General features: G+C 42.9%; 1 protein-coding gene across 6 annotated transcripts in view; it reads left to right on the top strand.

The window, feature by feature from the left end:
• Positions 1 to 27,258, top strand: part of DIP2C (disco interacting protein 2 homolog C) — a 420,623-nt gene that overhangs the window by 209,767 nt on the left and 183,598 nt on the right. For 3 of the 6 annotated variants that reach the window (XM_044292959.1, XM_044292958.1, XM_044292963.1), the window contains 6 exons: positions 9,571 to 9,642; positions 14,022 to 14,132; positions 15,785 to 15,910; positions 17,648 to 17,857; positions 21,585 to 21,614; positions 22,108 to 22,245. In XM_044292959.1, coding sequence (XP_044148894.1) covers positions 9,571 to 9,642; positions 14,022 to 14,132; positions 15,785 to 15,910; positions 17,648 to 17,857; positions 21,585 to 21,614; positions 22,108 to 22,245 — 687 coding nt within the window. The remainder of the gene's footprint in view (positions 1 to 9,570; positions 9,643 to 14,021; positions 14,133 to 15,784; positions 15,911 to 17,647; positions 17,858 to 21,584; positions 21,615 to 22,107; positions 22,246 to 27,258) is intronic. The other 3 variants (XM_044292962.1, XM_044292961.1, XM_044292960.1) reach the window with 2 other exon arrangements.

Here is a 27,258-nt window from a genome sequence, read left to right as displayed (position 1 = left end):
GGCGCACTGCGCAACCAATGATAACTAACGTTTAATACATTACAAATACAGGCGGCAGAAACACATTGACGGAACCCGACCTCTGACAGGGCGCTGCGTTTGCGGCAATTAACCCCTCAGGTGCCGCACCTGAGGGGTTAACTGCCGCTGATCACAGCTCCCTGTCGGAGGTCGGGTGTCGGCAATGTGTTTCTGCCGCCGGCTGTATTTGTATTAAATGTTAATTATCATGGGTGGTGCAGTGCCCCCCCCCCCCCCAAGTATTAAGAACATTGGCGGTACAGTGCGCCCCCCCCCCAGTATTAAAATCATTGGTGGCAGTGGCCACAGAGACCCTCACCTCCTCTCATTGGCGGCAGTGGCAGCTTCTGATCGGCGCCCCAGCTGTGTAATCCTAGTGCTCTGATCAGTTACCATGGCAGCCAGGACTCTACTGAAGCCCTGGCTGCCATAGTCGGCTCCCTGCTGCTGCTGTGTGTACTATGCACAGGGCAGCAGGGAGACTGTGAAGTCCTCTATTACCCTGGGTTCACACCTAAGCGTTCCTCAAACGCGCGTTTTAGTCGCGCGTTTTTATGCGCGTTTTTGTAATAGTAAACGCGCGTTTGACGCGCGTTTGTGTCATTGACTGCAGTGTCCTATGGCCACAAACGCGCGTCAAAACGCCCCAAAGAAGCTCAAGTACTTGTTTGAGCGTCGGGCGTTTTACAGCGCGTTCGTACGCGCTGTAAAACGCCCAGGTGTGAACCCTTCCCATAGGGAAGCATTGGTTTTCATGTCTTAAGCGTTTTACAGCGCGTTTGAACGCGCTGTAAAACGCTCAGGTGTGAACCCAGGGTTAGGGTTAATAGGACAAGGGACTAAAAGATCCCAGGTTCTAGCCCCTAAGGGCAATAGTTATTAAATAAAAAGTTAAAAAAAAGGAGAAAAGTTTAAGAAAAAAAACACCAAAATATTAAGTATAAATCACCCCCTTTCCCAATTTTGCATATAAAATATATAAACAATAAATATATAAACATATTACATATCACCACGTCCGAAAAGTCCAAACTATTAAAATCTTTTAAAAATCTCCTATGCGGTGAACGCCGTAACAGAAAAATAAATAAAAACCGCGTGATTCTCAATTTTTTTAAGTTACCTTGTCCCCCCAAGAAAATAGGATAGGATTTTTTTTGCGTGGTATCGAATGGTATTAAGTATCGCAATACTTTTTTATGGTATCAAAACCGAAATCAAAATTTTGGTATCAAAACAACCCTAGTTTTTAATGATATTGGCTGTGTGTTCGGGGTCATTGTCTTTCTGCAGAATAAATTTGGATCCAGTCAGATGCCTCCCTGATGGTATTGCATGATGGATAAATATCTGCCTATATGTCTCAGCATTGAGTTCACCCTTAAAGGGAACCTGTCACCGGGATTTTGTGTATAGAGCTGAGGACATGGCCCGCTAGATGGCTGCTAGCACATCCGCAATACCCAGTCCCCATAGCTCTGTGTGCTTTTATTGTGTAAAGAAAATGATTTGATACTTATGCAAATTACCCTGAGATGAGTCCTGTACGTGAGATGAGTCAGGGACAGGACTCATCTCAGGTTAATTAGCATATGTATCAAATCATTTTATTTTTTTTACACAATAAAAGCACACAGAGCTATGGGGACTGGGTATTGCGGATGTTCTAGTGGCCATCTAGCAACCCATGTCCTCAGCTCTATGCACAAAATCCTGGTGACAGGTTCCCTTTAATCCTCACCAAATCCCCAACTTCAAATTATATTATTATTTATATATTACACCTTTTTTTACGTTCTCAGAAAACCTTTATAATCTGGAGCCATAGGGTCTCCATGTGCTGCCGTACAGGCGGTGTACAAACGGCTTTTCCATCGGTCTAAGTTATGACTATGTAGTTGGCTGTCTCATATGTCATTACTGGATGCACTCTGCTCTTGTCATGGGAAGCGGGCCCCGGCGATACCCTTTTTAATAGTGGACAAGATGCAGCCACTCTGCAGACGTCTTGGACCGCTCCATCATGTCTAATCTTTGGATGCTTTTCTGTTTTAATGACTGGGAGGGTGCCAAAAAACGTGGGTTTGTTTGCATTTCCATAACTTATTGAGCTGTGCTTGTGTCCCACACGTGTCTTTCCCTTGTCTAGTCTGAGTAATGTCACCACTGTATGAACTCTGGGCTGAACTGAAATGAGGAATAAGTCTGAGATACAAGTTGCTTGGCTTCTTTATAGCTGTGAGCAGATTGCAGTGTCTTAACTATATGGTGAAATAACTTGAATTGGTCAGCGAATTATATAAGATTAGGAAGAAAAAAGCTGCCCTCCCTCAAGAAACAGCACGACTCTTGTCTACAGGTTATGTCTGGTATTGCAGCTCAGACTAATTCAAATAAATTAGGAAACATTGATCTGATCAAACAATATGTTTGCCTGTACAGGAAAGGAACCCTAGAATAATTCACTAGTCAAGAATCTGTTAATATTTTTAATAGAGATGTATAGGGGTTGTCCGACTCATCATTTTTTTTTTTTTAACTGGTCAGACACGCTCAAAAAGTAAAAGAAGTCACACTCACCTTTCAGATTAATCGCCTTTCTCGTTCTGATGCTTCCGTGGTCCCCCGCCAGTCTCTACTTCCTGGTCCATCTTGAAACGGAGAAGCAACTACTCAGCCGATCGCTGGTTGAGGCGGGTGACTGCGGCTTGCTGAATGGCCACAGTTAAGTGGGACTAGAAAGTATGGGACCCTGGAAGTATTGTATTTAGGACTTTTTATCACGGATCCATTGAAGGTTCCCGACTCTCTTTACCTTGAAGTAGAAAACAATAGAATGCAAAACAAAAAGATCGAAGATGGACTGTATGTCTCTTTAAAGAGGACCTTTCACCGCTCCTGACATTCCTGTTCTAATAGCTTCATGCATTCCCCTTGTAATAACAATTCTGGAGCATCTATTCTTATGTCTATATGTTGTCATTGCTTTATTATTTCTACTAGAAGTTATGAATGAATTGCTATTAGCCTTCAGTAAGGGTACAGAGGGGAGGTAACCAGTTGGGGGCGTGTACCTGCACAGTGTGACTCTATCCAATCAGTGCTGCCATTGTCAGACTGTGCAGGTACACGCCCCCAACTGGTTACCTCCCCTCTGTACCCTTACTGAAGGCTAATAGCAATTCATTCATAACTTCTAGTGCAAATAATGAGGCCTCTTTCACACAAGCGTGTCCAGTTAAGGTCCGGATGTGTTGCGGCAAACCCGTGGGAGTATTTACCCAATTGCAGTAAGGGAAAATAATAGCATTCTGAATACAGAATGCATAGTACAATAGGGCTGGAGGGGTTAAAAAATAAATAAAAAAATTTAACTCTCCTTAATCCACTTGCTCGCGCAGCCGACATCTCTTCTGTCTTCTTCTTTGAGGAATAGGACCTTTGATGACGTCACTGCCCTCATCACATGGTCCATCACATGATCTTTTACCATGGTGATGGATCATGTGACGGACCATGTGATGAGCGTAGTGACGTCATCAAAGATCCTATTCCTCAAAGACGAAGACAGAAGAGATGCCGGCTGCGCGAACAAGTGGATTAAGGTGAGTTAAATTTTTTTTTTAACTCCTCTAGCCCTATTGTACTATGCATTCTGTATTCAAAAAAACATGTTATAAGGGAAAATAATAAAGATCGGGTCCCCATCCCGAGCGTCTCCTAGCAACCGTGCGTGAAAAATGTGCACAGCCCCATAGAAATGAATGTGTCCGGATTCAGTGCGGGTGCAATGCGTTCACCTCACGCATTGCACCCGCGCGGAAATCTCGCCCATGTGAAAGAGGCCTAAAGGAATGACACAACCTAGAGCCATACGAATAGATGCTCTTGTGTCACAGTGTAAAGGGAGGGGAGAAACACCAGAATGACAATAGAAGGAAAATGACCAGGAACTAGGCCTCAAGGCTAGGGAAACGGGAATGGTGGCCACCAACTAGGTTAACCCTTGCCCCACTGTCAATAAACCCTTCAATTTCCACAGTTTTGGAATCTAGCGCCACCTCGGCAGACAGGAGTAATCGGGTACTACCAGCAAATGACCAAAGTAAATTCTCAGGTTCCCCACTCACACCACCAAGAGTGAGATGAGGATTGAACATTTTATTTAATTTTTTCCACCTTGACGCTGAACATAAGGACATATGTTAACAACATGTCCCCTTTTTTCTGCTGATAGGTGCTCCATACATAGTGTTTTTTGTGCCGTTTTGCTTTTGTTTAGTGTTCCTTATTTTTTATATATATATATATATATATATATTATTTTTTTTTGCGACATTGTTTGAAACGTGCTTTTAGGAACGGTTGTGTTTTTTTGTTTTTTTTTGTTTGTTTGTTTTTCTCTCGCAGCATGCTCTAGGTCTGGCAATTTTTCCCTCTTTTTGTGCCAGTTTTGCCTGGTGTTTGTTTTAATCAATGCATTTTTCCCATACACTCTACAAAGGAAGTGACATTACAGGGGGTAAATACTTTCCTATGTAAAAACTAGAGGCATGCACAAATGCACCATTAAAAACACAGGTGCTCAAACACACTATTTGGTCAAAAAAGACTAAATATATGCATTTTTGGATTTGTTTTTTGGCCAAAGAAACCCTGTTGTGACCAGAACTACGTGTGGCCGCACCTTTACATTGATGCAGTCCGGCAGCTTTATTGGGGGGGGGCGCTGATCTTTTTTCTTTCCCGGTAACTTTCTCCAATGGTTTTTCTTTTAAAATCAAATTCCATTGTCCACATCTCCTTCGTCAGATGAAAATCAATAGTAAAGTTAGAATGAGGCCGCCGGCCCAGTGATGAACTATCCGTCAGGCTGTAATCCGCCTTATTTGTCGCAGCAGGTCGATGTGACAGTCTGGCAGTGACCTGCCACAACGAATCAAATGGATTAGGCGCTGATGGATGCATGTATCATATATACTGCCTAATGCTGAGTAGTTTACATTCAGTTTATGTACTCAGGTTGAGATAAGCATCTTTAGTGCAAATGTGTCACCTACTTCATAAATTGATTTATTTAGAGGAAACAGGGATGAAAGTGATTCCATAACCCTGCTGTATGGAGCGCGTTTCATACCTGAAGATTTTCAATTACAGATCCACCAGGGACGTCCGCAGGCTCCAGATATATCTGTATTTTCTCATTAAATGACTGGGTAGTCGGCACAATAAGCTTATTTTTACATAGTAGGAACATATTTTATATACCCAGTAAAAAAGCTTTTTGTTTGCCAACTTTTAAAAATCTAAAAATCGGTACCTCCCCGGAAACGCAGCAAAACTAAAAGATTTGGGGTTAATTAACCTAAGCCATGCCTCTTTTCAGGGGATCGTCTGCATTGATGCTGTCACCAGACATCTTCAGAGTAGTACTAAAAGATATAATTATATAATATAGTAGTACTAAAATATATAATTCTACAGTAATATAATAAATTGCACCCACTAAACGAACTCACTGAGGAGGGCAGGAGAATAGGTTATCAAATATGCCCTCCCGTCTAGGAGTCCTTACCCCTTTATCCTCCCGTCTAGGAGTCCTTACCCCTTTATCCTCCCGTCTAGGAGTCCTTACCCCTTTATCCTATATGACTGTTAGGCTCTGTTTGTTCAGAACTTGACATATGAATCCCGATTGATGGGAATCGTCAAAACGAATTTGTCAAATGAATCATATGGATCTGTCTGATCTTAGAGCCTTGCTACTATTTCATGGAGACTGGAGCACAGTTGTTATGGCCTCCAGATGTGTAGTGTGAAGCTTCTGGGAACCAATGTAAAATCTGTAATGGGGCCCCCATTTTTATGTAGAGGAGAGGGACCTTTGGGCCTAGATGTGACTGCTGTCTCTGCTTTCCTTTAGCCTTGTATGTTAGCAGGCCATGCAGTTGGCACTGTTGCACCTACTAGTTCATATTTATAGGGAGTCTGTCAGCAGTTTGACCATGCTCAACTGCTGACAGCACTAGGGCTGGGGAGAGTGGGACAAACAAACCTTTTGTGGAGCTGTTATAATCAGGAGTAGAGAGAATATGAAGTTTAATTCTGCCAGATTTAGCTCCTTTTTGTCAAGTAGCTTCACAGCCCCCCTGCTCTGAGTGCCAACTATATTTGGCTTCTGGTTGGATGCTGCACCTGTCACTCCGAGGGGATCAGCTGTGAAGCAGCTCAATCTTGGGCACTTGCAGGAGCAGAATCTTGCAGAATAAATCTTCATATTCACAATACCGATAATAAAAGCTCTATGAAAGGCATGTCTGTCCTGCTCTACACAGCCCCCAGCTACTGCTGTCAATAGTTTAGCATGGTCAATAGTGCTGACAGACTCCCTTTAATTGGGCACCGTAAAGATGTCCTCACCCACTGCTTTAGTATTAGACTCGCTTTATAAAGGATCAATCACCGTGCAGTACAGGTAATAAACATAATTTCCGTACAGAATCAGGATACAAATGGATCTGGCGATCAGCTTTCATCTCCCATTAGATGCATAAAGCCTCGGAGTGGATCAATTAGACTTGTCCATCGGCTCCTTCCCTTTAAATACTCATGATGACGTTTCAATAGTCCCGAGAGATTTTGGACCGCAGATGTGCCAGCATGCTCCTAGGCTCCTCTCTCGTCAAGTGCACTTGAGCAGTCTTTGCCTCTACATTTGCAGACCTGAGAACGTATCCTGATCCTCGCAGGATTGTGATGACACTTAGGGGAGGGGAGTGTATTGAGCCCAAATTTGATATCCACATGTAATTACCATAGATGTTGCAGGGTCAGTTTGGTTTCCATTTTTGTCCAGTCTTCATTGACTTTAGTGTTCTGATTATATTCTTCCAGGGCTGTTGTGGTTACATGTAATGCATTGATCGCTGTTCACATCATGCAGCTCTGCCTTTTTAAAAGGCTTTACAGGCTTTCTAAATGTTTCTTAGTAAAGACAATGATTAATTTAGCTCTGAAGGTGTTCCTTAAGCTGGAGACCTCATGCGGATTTCATCATCTCTGGTGACGTAGGGAGGCCCTCTATACGAAGCATTAATGTGCGGTACGTTGAAAGTCACTGCATTATTAATATGCAGGAATGCAATTATGTCCGAGATTGCTGTGTGAGATATAGGGTACGGTTATACTGAAAGGTAGGTGCGGAACGTTGCATCCATTGCTCAGACTGGATATATGGGCCACACATAGAAAAAAAATTCAAGTTAATGGGGCCAGGTGCATAGTAGGATACATGGATACATGTGTCACACTCACCGCGTAAATGACTGTGGGCCCCACAGTAAATTTTTGAATGACTCTTCACCCCCCCCCCCCCAAGCAACTTCTTCGCAACCCCCCTAATCCAAAAAGCCCCTTCTCCCGTACAAGACCAGACAAGGCAGCCGCTCCGCCTGTTTCCCACAGGGTCTCTGTATATAATGTCATATTAGAATATTGTTGAGATGGCCCTGACAATAAAATCCTTTAGCCCTTCTCTGGGTGGGCCCCCTTCTGAGTTCGGGCCCCAAAGCAGGCTGCTTCCCCTTTAGCTACGCCCCTGCCTAGTGGTGGGCTGAGGATAAGAGAGGCATCACTACTTTTTTTGTGGCCTTCTAATCAGTTTTCAAAAATAAATTTCACGTGGCATGACAACCCTTGCTTAATATACACCCCAAAATTAGTACAGACCCGAGATTACACCCCAGATCAGGCTCCAAATTCATACAGAACCCAGACCAGCCCCCAAATTCATATAGACCCTAGATTAAACTCCAAATCAGCCCACAAATTCATACAGATCCAGATTAAACCCCAAATTACATCCCCAAATCCATACAGACCCCAGATCAGACCCCAAATTTATACAAACCCTTAATTACATCTCAAATCTACCCCCAAATTAATTAAGATTCCAAATATATAGACCCTAGATTAGACACCACTTTTATTCAGATCCCAGATTACACCCCAAACCAGCCCTCAAATTCTTACAGACCCCAGATCAGACCCCTAATTTACACAGACCCCAAATCACACTGGTGCCGCCCCTATAACCCCCACCCAATTCAGACCTCGGAGCAGACAAAAAATATTTACCTCTCCTCTCCACCTCTGGATGCCACCATGCTCTGGCTCTTCAGCGCAGCACTGTGTTCTGGCGCCAGCTTTAGTGCCTATGGCATGGTGCACGTCTACCCACAATACGTCTCACCTTTGATTAAAGGGGTTTTATGGCCTCCTAATATTAATGACCTATCCTCAGGATCCACCACCTGGCACCCCCACTGATCTACTATTACCTGCAGCCTCTAGCACCAGAATAGAGCCAGAAGCACAGCTCCATTTATAGTGTAGTGGCCACACCGGGTTACTGCAGCCAAGCTCCCATTCACTTGAATGTTACAGTAACTTGACATAGCCACTACGTTTTGAATGGAGCTGTGCTTCAAGCTCTGTTCAAAGTGAAGGTACCGAGTGCTGGAACACTACTGATCGGATTTTGAGGATAGGTCATTAACCCCCCCAAAATCCTTTAACTGCCAAAGGAAACACCAGTCTTAATAAATTCCACCCTTAAAGTTAGACTCCATTTGCAGGTGGCTTCCAGGCTCCTGGGATTCGTCCCTTTATGTCTTTGTGATTAAATTTTATTAAGTTTTGTTATCTTGTAGGCATCCTAAGATTTCATATATTTCATATAATATAGGTCCAACTGACAAAGGGTTCATAATTGCTAAAATTCAGTTCCTAGGAGGTATTTTTGAGAAATCATGCAGAGTGCAACACCCTAGATTTTGTTTTTATTTTATTTTGTGGGAAAAGTAAAAAAAGCCACCCTTCACGTCACCCACTTTTATTCAACCTCTATGTCAATAAAGTGGAACAGTTGCTTCATAAATATGTACACCTTATTTCATAATGTATTTACAAGTGGCATAAGTACACTTATAAATCTCTGGCTTCCCTTCTATTACATAGCAGCCACCACTAGGAGGAGCTCAGTGCCTAGGAATTTATACAGCTGCCATTTACTGTAATGGAAGCCAAAATAATCCTTGTATGGATCTCCCCCTAGTGGTGGATGCAAGAAAAAGCAGTGTTTTCTTGTCCAGAAAAGGAGATCAGCGCTGAGCTCCACTCCCCGGGGCCCCATAGTGGTTACGTGGTATGCCTCCACTGCTTCATGACTATTTTCAATGACAATATCATTTATAAGTTCCTTTCTATAAAGTAAACCCAAGGCGAGGTCTTCAGTAAAACCCTGGACTGTAATGATGTTATTTTTACTTGGAAACGTGCGGCAGGAACATCCATTAGTGACTGTGTTCTGGGTCTGCATTGCTTTGGCAGTGGATACGGGTGTTGTGGCTTGTGTTCTGCTGACCTGGCATTTGGCTTGTGTTCCCCCCTCCCCCACCCCGTCTGATGTAACACCGGTGAAATTTCACAAATGTAAAAGCTTTAAAAACAAAGTTCCCTGTCTCATACCTTTTCTCTTATTTTTGGCAGGTGACATCACACAGAAAGGTTATGAAAAGAAAAGATCGAAATTAATAGGAGCCTATCTGCCTCAGCTCCAAGGTATGCGTTAAAGTGATATAAACTCTTCCTGCAGTATTTAGAGGCTCTGCCTCCACTCCGGCATGTCCGGTTTACGGTATGATTGTGCTCCCCATAAAATAATCTTTTCTTGGTACTTTGCACTGTACAGTTCCTCTGTTATTCCTTCTGGAAATGTAGGAATAAACTTCTAGATGTTACCAGTCTCCTTGTTTATAGGGTGTGTCCTTACACAGACTCTCAGATCAGATTGGGCAGCGTTAAACTATTGACGAAGGGGGTGGTCACAAAGGGGGTTATCCTTTGATAAATGTAAAAAATGAAGATCAGACCTCATACAGTACATGGCCATCTCTTTCTAATAAAGCTAGAACCAGCCCTGCACCTCACATGGATCCAGAGATCTCCACATTCACTTTCTCTGCAGACTGGCAGCTCAGGGGGTGTGTTCATTGTTAGGGGGCGTGTCCTTTCTTGCTGCAGTTTTTTCTATCACAGCTCAGGGTGTGTGTCTTTTCTTCTGCAGCTCTCTCTGTAACTGTCACCCTTTGTAAAAAAATAAAATAAAATATGACTAGTGGCATTTAAAGGCTGGACCATGTGCAACCGCCTCAGTAGATGGAAGACCCTGCAGCACTGCTGGGGCTTTGCTACATCGGTTTACCTCTGCCTGCTGTTGTCAATATAAAATAGTGACATCTAAGTGGTAAGACAGAGGGAGTGAACTCCTTTGTTACCTTGACAGTGCCCCCTTCATGACCACAGGGTGGCATCTAACCAAGAAAGAAAAAAAAAAAAAAGAAAAGAAAAAATTTCCAATAGAAATTAGTTTTAGGCTACATGCACACGACCGTTGTTTGGTCTGTATCCGAGACGCATTTTTTGTGGTTTGGATGCGGACCCATTCACTTCAATCGTAACCGTTGCTCCGTTCCGTCGTCTGCAAAAAAAAATATAACCTGTCCTATTCTTGTCCGTTTTGCGGACAAGAATAGGCAGTTATAGTAATGGCTGTCCGTGCTGTTCCGCAATTTGCGGACCATAAAACACACAACAGTCGTGTGCATGTAGCCTTACTTGGCAAGTGTGAAAAAAATACGTTCTAAGTATTCATGTGTTGTATCGCCACATTTATAATAACCCATTACAATAAAATTGGCTTGCCATTTGAGCTGCACTGTGAAAAAAAAAAAAGAATTGGGGGAATTGATCCCCCCCCCCCCCCCCCCCAGAAAAAATGAAAACTTTAAAAAATAACTTTTAAATACTTCTATTAAAAAAATTACTTCTCCTCCCCCCCCCCCCCACCCCCCCCAAAAAAAGGGGCAAGATTCAGGTACCTAGAAGACAAAAATCCAAAAGTTAAAGGGGTTGTCTGAGCTAAAGATATTGATTACCTATGCCCGGGATAGGTCCTCATTTTCAAATTGTCACGTTCTGACACCCCCACTGGGGTGCAAAAACCATACAGCGTACAAGTGGAAGCAGAAGGCTCCATGCACGGTTTCCAGCACCAGCATACTGCAGATCAGCTCCCATTCACTGGAGCTGCAGTACCCCAGCATGGCCACTACAAGGTGTATGGAGCCACTTTTGTACACTCTATAGTTTCCAATGTTGGTGGCTCCCTGAAACAGCTGATCGGGAGGTGGGGTCAGGCCCCTGCCAATCTGATGTTGATGGCCTATCCTCAGGAGAACCTCTTCCAGGTTCTTGGAATGCATTAACCTAAAAAAAAATATTACCTTTTTTTTCCCCCATGAAATATGGCATTACTGTGCTAAAGTAGTAAAACCAATGAAACTCCACATATTTGGTGTCTGTGTAATTGTACAGACGGCATATGGTGTAAAGTTAAAGAGCAAATATTGGCAGAAATTATGTTTGTTTTTTTCCATTTCCCTCCTCTCAAAAATGAATAAAAGTCAGTCAGGGAGTTATATGTACCGCATAATGGTGCCAATAAAAAAATACAAATCATCCTGCGTCCAGCTACATTAGGGCTCAAAAAAATCCACCAAAATGGATTTGGTAATGAAGGGGGAGGGTTAAGCCCTCCAGTAATGAAGTGGTTAACATTGGTGCTAACACAGCAGAACAGTTTGAGGGAAGATTTATTATGTGCCCCAGCAGTTGGGGAATAATCTTAAGGATCCTGACACAATGCGGTAGATTTATTAGTAGATTTGCCCCGGTTTCTGACCTATTTTGACAGGTACATCTCGGCCTAGGCACAGAGCACACGGTCCTTCTTTGGAGGTTTGTGACGTTCCAGTCCTGTAAACCTGGCCTTGGACAATGTCATAAGACATTACACAGATTCCAGTCTCGCACCAGGATATAAATTGGTTTATTGGGGTTGTAAGGCGATATGAGGAGCCCCGACCACCAGGCGCCCAGCGCTCACTGTTTCCGTAGCTCCCTTTGCAGGGCATGGGCAGGAAGTCATGCTGTTTCCGTAGCTCCCTTGCACTTATAGGAACTACTGAAACCGCAAGCGCCAGCCCGCATCGCTGTTTCCCGCCAGCCTGGTGGTGAGGACTTAGGCCTCATGCACATGACCGTTTTTGGGTCCGCATCCGAGCCGTAGTTTTTGCGGCTTAGGTGCGGACCCATTCACTTCAATGGGGCCGCACGTGTGCTATCCGCATCCGTTGGTCCGTCCCGAGGCCCCGCAAAAAAAAATATAGCATGTCCTATTCTTGTCCGTTTTGCAAACAAGAATAGGCATGTCTACAATGGGCCTCCCGTTCCGTTCCGCAAATTGTGGAAGCCACACGGGCGGTTTGCAGACCACAAAAAATGGCACGGTCGCGTGCATGAGGCCTTAGGAGCACATTTATTAAGGTTGGTGGTTTATACGCCGGTTTTAAGAAAGCCCCTGCACAGTCGGTGGATACGCTGAAGTTATAAAGAGGCGCTGGCTCTCTACATAACTTTGGCGCATCCAGCGCTGCTTTTAAATGTAAGTATTATATAAAGGGGTACACAGCACAAAAGCAGGTAAAAACCCAAACAATGGGGTAAAAAACATCTGATCCTCTCAAAAAGGAACCAACTCAAAACAAACAGAACAACCTACATAAAGACACCGGAGTCTCAGTAGCTCAAAGAACCGTAATCTTTATTAAATACATAACATGATAAAAATAGAGATGAAACCTCAATGTGAACCTTCATCTGGGGTGCGCGGTTCTCCTGAGGTGATGACTCTATTTATGGGTAAGTAACCATCATTTTTACCTGTTTATTATTTATTTTTGAGTGAGGGGTGTGTGCATTAGATACAATTGATATGTTTTACATTTGTACATCATTAGTATTTATCAGTGCACTGGGCAGCTCAGTATTGGATGGTCACTTTACCCCCTCTGTGGTTATTGTATTGCCATACTATCCCTCGGGCGAAGCCGCACTTTTAGGGTCCATTCACACGTCTGTAATTTGGGTCCGCATTTGTTCCGCAATTTGCGGACCCATTCACTTTCAATGAGGCTGGAACGGATCCGCATCCGTTTTTTCGGGATCCGCGATTCCGTTCCTGAAAAAAATAGAACATGTCCTATTCGTGTCCGCAATTGCGGAGCAGAAGAGGCATTTTCTATTATAGTGTCTGTGATGTGCGGTCCGCAATTTGCGGATCGCACATTGCAGGTGTCCATGTTTTGCGGATCAGCAAAACACTTGTGTGAACGGACCCTAGCATTGATGTGTTTCATCTCTATTTTCATCATGTTATGTATGTGTATTTAATAAAGATTACTGTTGTTTGAGCTATTGAGGCTCAGGTGTCTTTATGTAGGCTGTTCATCTAAATGTAAGACCTCTTCCCAGGTGTTTTACATTCAGGCTATTTTCTATACCTAAACCAGGCGCAGAAAATGTCGGCCCGTCCCCTTCCCCACCCACGCCCACTTTTTTAAATATTTTTTTTTTTTAGACCTTGCGTGAACGGGGAAAAGTCGCAGATGGCGCCACAACTAATTATTGCCCCGACATCTGCGCCTGAAATACATCTGATATAAGCATATTTCAGTATAATAAATGACCCCCTTAGTCTCATCTCACCTTAGTAGCGGTGAAATTAGACAACCCCTTTAATATTTCTGTGTGATCACCGACAGATGGAAGTTTCTGCCTAACCCTATCACCTCTACCAATCCAGCTCCTTACTGTCACCTGAGCATCCCAAAATGAACGCATGGAAAAAAAAAATATTGGGGTGGAAAGAGAAATTCTAATTGGATTGAACATCTACTTTAGAAATGTAGTTTTTTGGGCCTGCATTCCTTTTATAAAGTATTACATTATTATTATTACTATTTATTTATTTTTTACTATCTTTTTCCCCCAATGTGTTTACATTTGTTTACCTTTATCAAATTCTCTCCTTCCTGCAGGGGTGGATCAAGTACTACCGCCAGAACGTAGAACTCCCGTCACCCCTTCCTCTTCCTCTAGATATCATCGCCGACGCTCCTCAGGCTCAAGAGATGAACGCTATCGATCTGGTAAGATGCCTCTTCCCAGGGGTTCAGCATTTGTGGTTTGAAAATCTTTGAAAAAATGTAAGAATACTGTAGAGGGCATGGTGTAAAGATGACACTTGACATGATCAACCTGGCTAAAGAAAGCTCTGTGCAGGTGCTGAACAAGCAGGAGGAGTCTGGAGAATGTGAATACAGCTTATGGCAATCTAGGCTAGCTAGATGCGATACAGGTAGGCTACTATGAAACAAAGCTGTAATGTAAAGTATAGGGGAAAGACATCAGCAACCTGTGCAGAGACTGAAGAGCTAAATAAACTTCAAGGTAGTGACTTAAAGGACATCCATCAGCAGATTTGCACCTATGACACTGGCTGACCTGTTACATGTGCGCTTGGCAGCTGAAGACATCTGTGTTGGTCCCATGTTCATATTGCTGAGAAAAATGATTGACCGCTCCAGGGAGTGAAAAGGTAATCATGCCTAGCCCTGACTTCGGCAGTTGCAGAGAGACCTGAGCTTCCAGGTGTAAAGGCAACGCCCCCGTTGCTCCTAGAGGATCATTTGCATATATTAAAACATCATTTTTCTCAGCAATGCGGGCACATATGAACATGGGACCAACACAGAGGCCTTCAGCTGCACATGTAACAGGTCAGCCAGTGTCATAGACACAAATCTGCTGACAGGTGCCCTTTACAAAGGACCAATGACCTCTCCTGACAAGTCTGTTTTAGTAACTACATGCATTCCCCGTGTAAATACAATTCTGGAGCAGCTATTCTTATGACTCTATGTTGTGCTATTCCTCTATTATTCCTGCTAGATGTTTATAAATGAATTGCCAGCAGTCTGCAATAAAGTTCCTTCTGTGTGTTACCAGTTGGGTGCGTGTCCCTACACAGTCTGACACTATCCTATTAGTGATGTGCAGGGACACCTCCCCCGACTGGTAACGCTTAATTGGACCTTTACTGCAGACTGCTGACAATTCATTTATAAACTTCTAGGACTAATAGAGGAATGGCACAACATAGCGTTATATGAAATGATGACTCAGAAATGTTATTGGGGAATTTAAAGGGAACCTGTCATCACCTTTGTGCTGCCCGTACTAACGGCAGAATAAAGTAGAGACCGGTGCGTTGATTTCAGCGGTCTGTCATTTAAAAGTTAAAAGTAAGTTTGTTGCCGAGAACCAACATCACAATCATTGCAGACTGGAAAAGAGTCCCGGCCACCGGAGAAGAGTCCTGGTTATTCATGAATTCCTGCTCTCCTGCCCACCTGCTGATGACTGACAGTCTTCTACCTAGTTTTCTCCCTTTCTCTCTAGGAGAGAACTGCCAATCATCAGCAGATGGGTGAGAGTTCAGAAGATTATGAATTACCAGGACTCTTCTCAGGTAGATTTGACTCTTTTCAGGCCTGGGCTGCCATGATTATGATGCTGGTTCTCAGCAACCACTTACTTTTAGCTCATGAGGGACACACCGCTGAGATCAGCATTTCTGTCACTACTTTATGCTGCCCTCAGTGAGATCACCATAAAGTTGATGACGGGTTCCCTTTTAAGTAGTTACTGAAACAGACATGTCAGGGGAGGAGACAGGACCTTTGCTAGGACCTCAACTGGAATTATTTTTCCTTTCAATCAATATTGGCTGTTTTTGCAGATGTACATACAGAAGCAGTCCAGGCAGCCCTCGCCAAACATAAAGAAAGAAAAATGGCTGTACCCATGCCATCGAAACGACGCTCTCTTGTGGTGCAAACGTCAATGGATGCATACACCCCCCCAGGTGGGCTGGTACAGAAATGTCCTTTTTATTTTATCTACAATTTATCATGTTAAACTGCACCTGTTGCCTCTCCTGTTCGCTCCTTTAGTGGATAATTGTATTCCACGTGATATGACCAATCTGGAGCATCTGTTCTTATGATTTTTTGCTGTACTTTCCCTCAACTATTCCTTCTTGAAGTATGTTAATAAAGCTTCAGCTGGTTGGGGGTCCCTTCGCAGTCTAATTTCTGAGAAGATGGAGAACTGCACTCTATTCAGTAGGTTCTGGTGCCAACCAAGGGCTGCCAGCAGCCAGTATACATGTAGTAAAGTTGAGGCACACAGTTTTCAATGTTGCAATTTCAAAAGGATTTATTCATTCAACTCAGACAGTAGTTTCATCTATTTGCCCAATATTTGTATTAGTGAGTATGAACAGTATTCTTAGACCAGACGTTTCGGTCACATTAGACCTTCATCTGCGGTCACATTCTTTATCTGTTCTGGCGGGTATGGAGGCTTGTGGGGCGCTGGATGCATCCAGATGAAGGTCTAATGTGACCGAAACGTCCGGTCTAAGAATAATGTCCATACTCACTAATACAAATATTGGGCAAATAGATGAAACTACTGTATAGGATGGTGTCAGACTGTGTAGGGACACACCCCAATGTTTAACACCCATTTGTAAATTAATGCATAAACTTTCAGTAGAAATAATAGCAAAATTCATACAGTTATAAGAAATACATTGTTATTACATATAGAAAGAAAGTCATTACTAAAATAGACAGACATGTGAGGAGAGCTCCTTTTTATCATTGTCTTCAATAATAGTTGATGGAACCCACTAGGAAAATACCACAGATGTCACCAAGGTCTGTGATTGCAAGAGGAAGCAAAGATATAATGGGCATAGTGTAATACATGGTTTCCCCTGTGGGGGCACTGCTGAAAAATGGAACCGTTCCACAAATTGCATCCAATCGTGAAAGGATCCTTTATAACAAGTAGGGACTGTAGAAAGCCAAGAACCCCCTTAAGCATTCAGTTATCGTTACCATTCACTTGTTTCTGAGCAATTGTAGCCATAATTTATCATTGTAAATTACAGTAAAAGCTTAAAGTATAAAATGTCTCAAATATTTTTCATGGTTCTGTTGCTCCTTTTAAAGGGAACGTGTCAATGAACATCATTTCTGCCACCAGACAATGACACACATCCTTTGTTTCTAATCATTTTTTTTTTTCTAATTGTAGATTTTTTAAATTCTGTTTCCTGAACATGATTATGGGGGCGGCCAACTTGCCTGAGCCATTCTTAACAGCATTTAGATTTTGCTTTACAGCAGCCACCATGGGCCATAGACACAGTGGACGTGACCTGTGCCGAGGTCTCGAGGGAGAAGCCAAGTTTTGATAATTACCTGTTGTGAATGGTGGATCCTATGTTATCCATATATTGGTGATAATCCTGTCTGTGATAATAATGAGATGACAGCTGAGATGGCCAATTATTTGTCTTACTGGCAAGTGTGAAAACTGCAGGACTTTTTTTTATATACTGTAGATATTGACATGGAACGTTATCACCAAAACAGAAGGCCATTTTCTGATGACACATTCCCTTTAAAATCATTATTATCGACTCTCTGCATTGTCGTCATAGAAAAATCCATCAGAAATAGCTCCAGTGATAACTTTTTTGCTGATTGCTTGCTGGCATTTTAAAGATTCACGTCTGTGTCTTTGGCAGATACCTCTTCAGGGTCAGAGGATGAAGGTTCAGTACAAGGGGACTCCCAGGGAACCCCCACCTCAAGCCAAGGAAGTATAAACATGGAGCACTGGATTAGCCAAGCAATCCATGGGTCAACCACATCAACCACTTCTTCCTCTTCAACCCAGAGCGGGGGCAGCAGTGCCGCGCACCGATTAGCAGATGTCATGGCCCAGACACACATAGGTATGTACGAACCAAGCTGCTCACTCTGTGTAATGACTTCTTTCCTTGACTCAAAGGTGTTGCAGGCATCTGTAAAAAAAAAATCTGCCAGAAACAGAAGAGTCCTGCTCCTGCAACAAATCTGTCTCCTCGCTAAGACCACGTCTCAAACCATGGCGGCTCCTAGAGCCATGGAAAGTATGATACAGCACTACTGTGCACGTCTATGATTTTCAAGTTGGGTTTTCTGTATCTGAATGAGCAGAACATTTACTAATGAGGGGTTGTGCTAAGTTTGCAAGTTAGACCTCTTGCACACGACCATATTTTTTGTTTGCATCCGATCTGCATTATTTTATTTTTTTCAGATCATTTCTCTGGGGCCACAATAGATGCAGACAGTACGCCGCGTGCCGTTCTCCTCTATATGTCCGCTCCGCAGCCCCCCAAAAAGCATAGAACATGTCCTATTCTTGTCTGCATTGCGGACAAGAATAGGCATTTCTACAATAGTGTGGGATGTATGGAATGGGAAAGTGCGGGGCACACACGATCGGTATCTGTGGTTTGTGGACCGCAAAATGGATACGGTTGTGTGCATGAGGCCTCATCCTGTGGATAGGGGATAACTAACTGATCCCTAGGGGTCCGAAAGCTGAGACCTCCACCGATCCCAAAAATGGGGGTCCCATTCTCCCAGTCTGATGGAACGGTAGGTCAAGCATGCGCCCCATTCATTTTCTATAGGACCGCCGAAAATAGATGAGCGCTGTAGTCTACTGTCTCCGACAGTCCCATAGAGATTGAATGGAGCTGCAGGGAGCATGCCCGACCTGCCCCTCCATCAGATCTGGGGAACGTACCATTGTTCCTGGGATCATGGGGATCCCAATGGTCCAACCTCCAGAGATCAGTGAGTTATCCCCTATTCTGTGGCTAAAGGGATGACTTCCACACTCAGCACAACCCCCTTATGGGTCTGTCCGCAGGGGATGTAAATTGCTGCGAGAAAAAAAAATTTGCTGCATTTTCTGAGTACCATGCACATTTTTTTCGGGTTTCACCCTATGCGCAGCAATGGGTGAAATTTGCTGTGCTAGTTTTCGTGTGGTTTCTGCACAGATTTTTTACACTTGTTTAAATACGCCGTGTGTGGACATGCCTTAAAGGGGTTTTCTGGGAATATAAATTGCTGTCCTATCCTTAGGCTAAGCTATCACTGTGTGATCATTGGACGTCTGAGCCATCATTTTTACCGAAGCCCAGCAACTTGCCTATATATGCAGCCCTATTCTCCAGAGAACCTTTGTATTGGTCATTGGTGGGACTCCGGATTAGCCATCAATGTTTTTTTCCCCCCTAGAACGCCCCTTTAAATTGTCGGGAGTACAGTACTGCAGTAAGCCTGTGCATTTAATAAAGCCTGTAATTAATATTTTTTCCCCATAAAGTGTTTAAGACTGGCCGCATGGCTCCTTTTTTATCACATTTATACTATGTTTTATTTAAAGCTGTCTTTGAAATGGTTGGATTGTTATTATTTAATGTATTTTTGTTCTGTACTCTAAGAAATGTGACTATTTCCCCTGAATTAGAAGAAAATACTGTGTGTAATGTAAGGCTACATAAGGAAACGCTCATAAGTTGACCGGATATTCCGCTTTCCGAAAGTAGTGATAAATCAAGTGATCAAACCTTTCAGAGTAAACTGTGTATAATTATCATCTGAGATTGTGACCGCTCCGTCTTCTATACCGGGAGTCCACTGACTACACACAAGCCACATCGCCTTTTTTCTGAATTTACTAACTAGGAAATGGGCACCAATGTAACATGGGCATTTTCCAAATTGATAGGATACGCTCTTCAGCCTATACAATGTCTTCCTGCCATTTAAGAGAACCTGTCACCTCTACTGACATGTCTGTTTTAGTAATTACTTGTATTCCCCATCTAATAAAAATTCTGAAGCATCTTTTTATATAACTATATGTTGTACATATCCTTTTATTACTCCAAGTTTGAGTGAATTATCAGCAGTCTGCAATGAAGGTCCATATGGGTGTTACCAGTTGTCTGATACCCTCAACTGGTAACACCCAGAAGGACCTTTATTGCAGACGGCTCACGATTTGTTCATAAATTAGGAATAGTACAACACAGAGTCATAAGAATACATGTAAGTAGTTACTAACACAGACGTGACAGGTCCTCTTTTAAGGCTATGAACACCTTTCTAGCAGTTTTTTTTGTGCTACAGGGTTAAGTTTCAGTCTATCTACAGAGAATATAGCTCTGACAGCTGGATGTATAGCCCTTATTTCTGAACTGCTGACAGCTCATATACACCCATTTAAGACATTGTCTTAATAAGTCTTGATAAGAATTTAGCTATAATTAGTGTTTTTGAGCTGTCCCGCCTACAACAAAACATAGATAAAATGGAATCTGTGCAGAGACGGGCTACAAAAATGGAGGAGGGTCTTAAGCATAAAACATACCAGGATAGACGTAAAGAACGTAAGCTGCATAGCCTTGAGGAAAGAAAGGAAAGGGGGGACATGGTCGAAACCTTTAAATATGTTAAAGGTTTAAATAAGGTCTCAATAAGAAGCTAAACACAAGAACAAGGGGCACAATCTGAAATTAGCTGGGGATAAGATCACGGGCAATGTCAGGAAATATTATTTTGCTAAGAGTAGTTGAAGCTTGAACAAACTTCCAGCATACGTGGCTGGGAAATCTAGAATAAGTGAATTTAAACATGCCTGTGATATACACATGTCTATCCTTAGAGAATAAAGAAATATTTATATTATATAGACTAGATACACTAGGGCAGTTGTGGAGAACCTATGGCACGGGTGACAGAGGCGGCACTCGGAGCCCTCTCTGTGGGCACCCGCACCCTGGAAAAAGTCTATGGTGAACCAATATGCCTTAGATCTTCTCTGCCCTTCTTCAGCGCAGGGCGCACTATGAACAGCACAGGCAGCGCACTGAATGTAGGCAGGCTGTTATAGCTAAATGATAAAGTACATGGAAGATACATTGTATTGTACTGTAGTATTCAGGTTAAATTGCCGTGTTGGCACTTGTCTATAAATAAGTTGGTTTTGGGTTACAGTTTGGGCACTCTTCCCCCAGTCAATCTTCTATGATTGTATGTCAGGAACTCAGAGATAGGGGCTTCAAATGGAGCTGTCGGAGCAGCAACTTGACGGTTCAGTGTGAAATTGAAAGCGAGATACTCTACAAATAGTCTGAAACTTAACTCTGTAGAATAAAAACTGCTGAAAATGTTTAATATAAAGACCAATTGAAAATATGATTTGTAGCTCAAAATTTGTAAAATGCAATGATTAAAAAAAGTTCCCCAGAAGGTGTTTATAGCCTTTAAAGGAGTTTTCCAGGATTTTGATACTGATGACCTATCCTTCAATAGGTCTGAGCGCGATACCAAGCACAGCCACTATACAATGTACAGCGCTGTGCTTGGTAAGCTGTGAGAGAAGACCGCGACACTCACAGGAGCGCCGCTACCTTCTCATACACCTGATCGGCTGGGGTCCCAGGTATCGGATGACCTGTTCTGAAGATAGGTCCTCAGTATCAAAATCCCAGAAAAACCCTTTAAGTGGAGGGGAGTCTATCATCTTATGTCTTCAGCATCTCATGTATATTGTCTCACAAGCACGTTCATTGAGCCTTTGCTACCTTGGCTTACGATTGCTTTTCTTTCCTGAAGGAAATAGGAGGACAGATGGACAGTACCACAGTATGTATAGTTGACTTTTTGCATCTTGAATTTGCTCTCCAGTGCTAGCTGCCCAAGCTTCTTCCTTGTTATGTTGACTTATCCCTCTCCCTAGAATGGCAATTTGCTTATTTCCCATTCATGTTACTTAAAATCCATAAGCACCGAATGTCATTAGGAGGGTTGTGTTTTAGCGGGATTGCCGAATGGGTCCATTCTTTCTTGGAGAATGCTGGTCAGTGGTGGGCGATAGTGCTATAGAAGTCATGGTGAATCATCACCACCAGCTTCCATAGTGTATTGATATATTGATGTGGAGCGTTCCTAATGGACTTCATGAGTTCATAGGCTGATGTAGTAGACATGCCGTAGATTTTCTTGGAAAATCTGTTTATAATCTGTGAGCTCAGCTACAAGACCTCTTTGATTATAAACTTGTGTTGCACATTAACTCCTTCACTGCTTAGCTGAGAGGCGATCCTCACATCTTGGTGTGTTTTACCTTCACTGACAGTTGTGCATTCCATCAAGGAACACTTTCAAAATGAGTCTTGTGACAAAAGCGGTCGCGGCTTTTTCTTAACGTCAAACGGACAGAATCAGGCGAGTGCTAAAGGTGCTTCTTGCCATTGGCAAAGCACACCTAAAAATGGTGAGTACATAACGTTCCACAACCTCCCTGCTCCTCCCTCGCATCAATTTATCCCGTTTTATAGATCTTTGGTGTCTTGTTGTGCCATTTAAGTGGTGGTCTGCATTACAACCACTAAAGGGACACCACATAAAAGCAGAAATATACCGAACAAACGTGGTGGTTTCTATTGACTACCTACTTGTCATATTAGTTTGTTCTCTGTTGCCATAATGTAATAAATATATATATATATATATATATATATATATATATACAGTACAGACCAAAAGTTTGGACACACCTTCTCATTCAAAGAGTTTTTCTTTATTTTCATGACTATGAAAATTGTAGATTCACACTAAAGGCATCAAAACTATGAATTAACACATGTGGAATTATATACATAACAAAAAAGTGTGAAACAACTGAAAATATGTCATATTCTAGGTTCTTCAAAGTAGCCACCTTTTGCTTTGAATACTGCTTTGCACACTCTTGGCATTCTTTTGATGAGCTTCAAGAGGTAGTCACCTGAAATGGTCTTCCAACAGTCTTGAAGGAGTTCTCAGAGATGCTTAGCACTTGTTGTCCCTTATACCTTCACTCTGCGGTCCAGCTCACCCCAAACCATCTCGATTGGGTTCAGGTCCGGTGACTGGAGGCCAGGTCATCTGGTGCAGCACCCCATCACTCTCCTTCATGGTCAAATAGCCCTTACACAGGTTGGAGGAGTGTTTGGGGTCATTGTCCTGTTGAAAAATAAATGATGGTCCAACTAAATGCAAACCCGATGGAATAGCATGCCGCTGCAAGATGCTGTGGTAGCCATGCTGGTTCAGTATGCCTACAATTTTGAATAAATCCCCAACAGTGTCACCAGCAAAGCACCCCCACACCATCACACCACCTCCTCCATGCTTCACGGTGGGAACCAGGCATGTAGAGTCCATCCGTTCACCTTTTCTGCGTCGCACAAAGACACGGTGGTTGGAACCAAAGATCTCAAATTTGGACTCCTCAGACCAAAGCACAGATTTCCACTGGTCTAATGTCCATTCCTTGTGTTCTTTAGCCCAAACAAGTCTCTTCTGCTTGTTGTCTGTCCTTAGCAGTGGTTTCTAGAGATGTGTCTGCTACTAGAACTCTTTGTGGCATTGACCTGGTCTCTAATCTGAGCTGCTGTTAACCTGCGATTTCTGAGGCTGGTGACTCGGATGAACTTATCCTCCGCAGCAGAGGTGACTCTTGGCCTTCCTTTCCTGGGGCTGTCCGTTTGTGAGCCAGTTTCTTTGTAGCGCTTGATGGTTTCTGTGACTGCACTTGGGGACACTTTCAAAGTTTTCCCAATTTTCCGGACTGACTGACCTTCATTTCTTAAAGTAATGATGGCCACTCGTTTTTCTTTACTTAGCTGCTTTTTTCTTGCCATAATACAAATTCTAACAGTCTATTCAGTAGGACTATCAGCTGTGTGCACCCGACTTCTCCACAACGCAACTGATGGTCCCAACCCCATTTATAAGGCAAGAAATCCCACTTATTAAACCTGACAGGGCGCACCTGTGAAGTGAAAACCATTTCAGATGACTACCTCTTGAAGCTCATCAAGAGAATGCCAAGAGTGTGCAAAGCAGTAATCAAAGCAAAAGGTGGATACTTTAAAGAACCTAGAATATGACATATTTTCAGTTGTTTCACACTTGTTTGTTATGTATATAATTCCACATGTGTTAATTCATAGTTTTGATGCCTTCAGTGTGTATCTACAATTTTCATAGTCATGAAAATAAAGAAAACTCTTTGAATGAGAAGGTGTGTCCAAACTTTTCGTCTGTACTGTATATTATATAGCTGTCCAATGTATAATCTGCATAAAATGTAATTTTGTACATACATTACTTAAAGCGGTTTTCCAAGATTTTACTACTGATGACCTGTCCTCTGGACACCCAAGATTTGCCAATCGGTAGTTTGAGAAAGCGACGGCGTTCCTGACATCACCGGCTAACCCTGGGCCAGTGATGTCACTCTCATTGGCCACGTGGCCTAGGCGCAGCTCAGCCCCATTTACAGCGATACCATGCCAAGGACAGCCACTATACAATGTACGGGGCATTTCTTGGTAAGTTGGCTACATCACTCACAGGAGCACCGGTAATTTCTCAAACAGCTGATCGGCGGGGGTACCGGGTATCGAACACTAATCGGATACCGATGATGTATCCAGAATATAGATCATCAGTTATAAAGAGTCAGAAACCCCCCCTAAATTATCTTGTAAATACATTACCCTTCTTTGCTTGCACTGATCCCAAGTGATGGCCTTTATTTAGTCCAAAGCACCAGTCACAGTTCTTCTGGCCATCATTAGAAACTGTCAAAGGGAAAGTGTCAGCAGAAAATTACCTATTGTTTAAATCACATTTTTATGTTAAACATATTGTTTAGAATTTCTGGTGAGTTTTGTTTTTTTATTTTTCAATCGCTATCAATATTTTAAAAAAGTGTATATAATCCTGCAGTTTTCACACTGGTCACTAGGCCTAAACTTTGTCAAAACTTCCTATCTTTTGAGAGCAGCTACATAGGCTGTAGACTCAATGGACAGATGACCCCATTGACTTCTATGGTAGTCTTCTAGACATGCTGTGTGACCTGTACAGAGGTCAGGAGGGAGTAGATAAGCTGTGATATCTGTACAGAGGTGTTACTTAAAAGTTACCTTCACAGAACAGGAAATTAAAACCTATTATTAGGTCTAGTGGCCATTGTGAGATTTGCAGGATTACCGGTATATATGTTTTTTAAAATATAGATAATGACATGGGGGGAAAACAAAAAATTGCCCAAAATTCTAAAGACTGATTTAAACAATTGATATCTGTCTGATGACATATTCCATTTTAAAAGGGTTTCCAGGACTTTTATGTAGGTGGCCTATCTTTAGTGTAGGTCATAGATATCTGATTGGCAGGGGTCTGACTCCCAGCACCTCCGCCGATCAGCTGTTCTGTTGTAGCTCTGGTGATGAAACTACCCCTGTGTAGTGGACATTCACTTCAATGGGAGCAACTTTGCAGTAACCGCCTTTGTCCACTACACAGTGGATGGCACTGTGTAGTTCTGGTGTTTATTTCTGTCGCTTTAGCTACTGACACACAGCTGTGGACGTCCTACTCTTGGCACCCACTCCAATCAGCTCTTTTTTAGTAGCTCCTAAGTATAGGGTATTAATATAAAAATCCTGGAAAATCCCTTTCTGATGCCCGTACACATAAAGGTAAAGTCAACCAAACCTGCCGATTGCAGCGGGACCAGATGACTATCTTTAACGCTTGATCTATTTGTTCTAAAGGGCTATAAGCCGCCATCAGAGGTTTCTATCAGCGTCTTGCTCCCCTCTTCCTATTGATATCACATCCATGCTTGGCCAGGCCAAGACTGCATGTGTATGGGAGAGTTAAGGATAGCTGCCGGATGAGCGAGGGTTAGCCCGACACCTATTGAAGATGTATGGGCATCTTTAGCTTAGCACTGGGGAAGTTTTTATTAAAGGGCATCTGACTGGTTGACCTGTTGCATGTGTGTTTGGCGGCTGAAGGCATCTGTGTTGGTCCCATGTTCATATGTGCCCACATTGCTGAGAACAAAGATGTTTTAATAGATTTAAATTAGCCTCTAGGAGCAACAGGGGCGTTAGCATTACTCCTAGAGGCTCTGATCTCTCTGTAACTGCCGCACCCTCTGCACTTTGATTGACAGGACCAGGTGTGGTCACGTTTCACTAACTGGTCCTGCCAATCAAAGTGAAGAGGGTGCTGCAGTTGCAGAAAGAGCAGAGCCTCTAGGTGTAATGACAACACCTCTGTTACTCCATTTTTCTCAGTAATGTGGGCACATATGAACATGGGACCAACACAGATGCCTTCAGCTGCCAAGCGCCCATGTAACAGGTCAGTGTCATAGGTACAAAACTGCTGACAGATGTCCTTTATATTACCAGAAGGTGATGCTGGGGACTATCGGCTCTGAACCTTGCAGAATAGTAAATTCTAGCTCAGAAGTATAATACATAACAGAAACGGGACGGATCCGTTTTGCAGCCCATGGACTTCTATTATGATGGAATGAATAATGGAATGCCTGTAATGCATTCCATCATAGAATTGCGTTATGGTCCGCGGTAACGGAATCCATAACGCAATTTACCTTTTACCACCAAACGAAGTGTGAACGAATTTCATAAGCGGAAATTCGCTCATCCCTAGTCTACACCATAAGCAATGTCCATAGGCCAAACATGACTAAGCTGTTTATTTCAGCGCCCTGCTGAAGTGGGGATAGGTGATGCATCTGCCCCCAAAATTCCCAATTTCCTGATTACTTGCCACTAAGAGAATCTGACCCTCAGTAAGAAGATTTAGGGCCAGTCAGTGGGCACACTTCACTCTCTCCTTTTAGACATTTAAAGGGTATTTAAAGCAATTTTTTCCACTGTTTTTGTCATAATAAAAATGAAGTTGGGAACACAGCCTTGAAATGTATGAACATTTCTGTTCTATCTGCATCTGGATTTATGTATGTCATCCTTCTTTGGTTTGTTGTGATGGTTTGTGGTGTTTTATGGTCTCTCCCCCACAAACCTTTTGCTCCTGAGGAAAAAAAGTCTAATCAATTGTTTGTCAGCGTTCAGACACCGTCCATCCCCCCTTCTGTTTTCTTGCTTTGCTTGTGGAGTTTGTTGAGCATTAAGACAAAACCCCGGCATGGGCTTGCAGTATTTCTTGTCGTTGAGAGACATTAATGGAGTATTTAGAGTTTGATGTATGATGGGAGGTTAACTTGACTCGGGTCAGTACTTCCAAATTGTTCCTAGCTGATGCTTTTTGATACATCCCCGCTGTGTGTTTGGGAGGGGGATTTGTCTGTGTAAAAAATACTGATCCCGCTCCAGAATGGCTTTAGGAGAAGAAGCAATCAATCACTTTGCTGCTTCTCTTGTTGCACGCTAGAAGAACCCAAGTTGCTACA

The sequence above is a fragment of the Bufo gargarizans genome, chromosome 5 (genome assembly GCF_014858855.1).
Source record: "Bufo gargarizans isolate SCDJY-AF-19 chromosome 5, ASM1485885v1, whole genome shotgun sequence".
Classification (NCBI taxonomy): domain Eukaryota; kingdom Metazoa; phylum Chordata; class Amphibia; order Anura; family Bufonidae; genus Bufo; species Bufo gargarizans.
The sequence above is the reverse complement of the archived record's forward strand: the minus strand, read 5'-3'. Positions and strand labels throughout refer to the sequence as shown.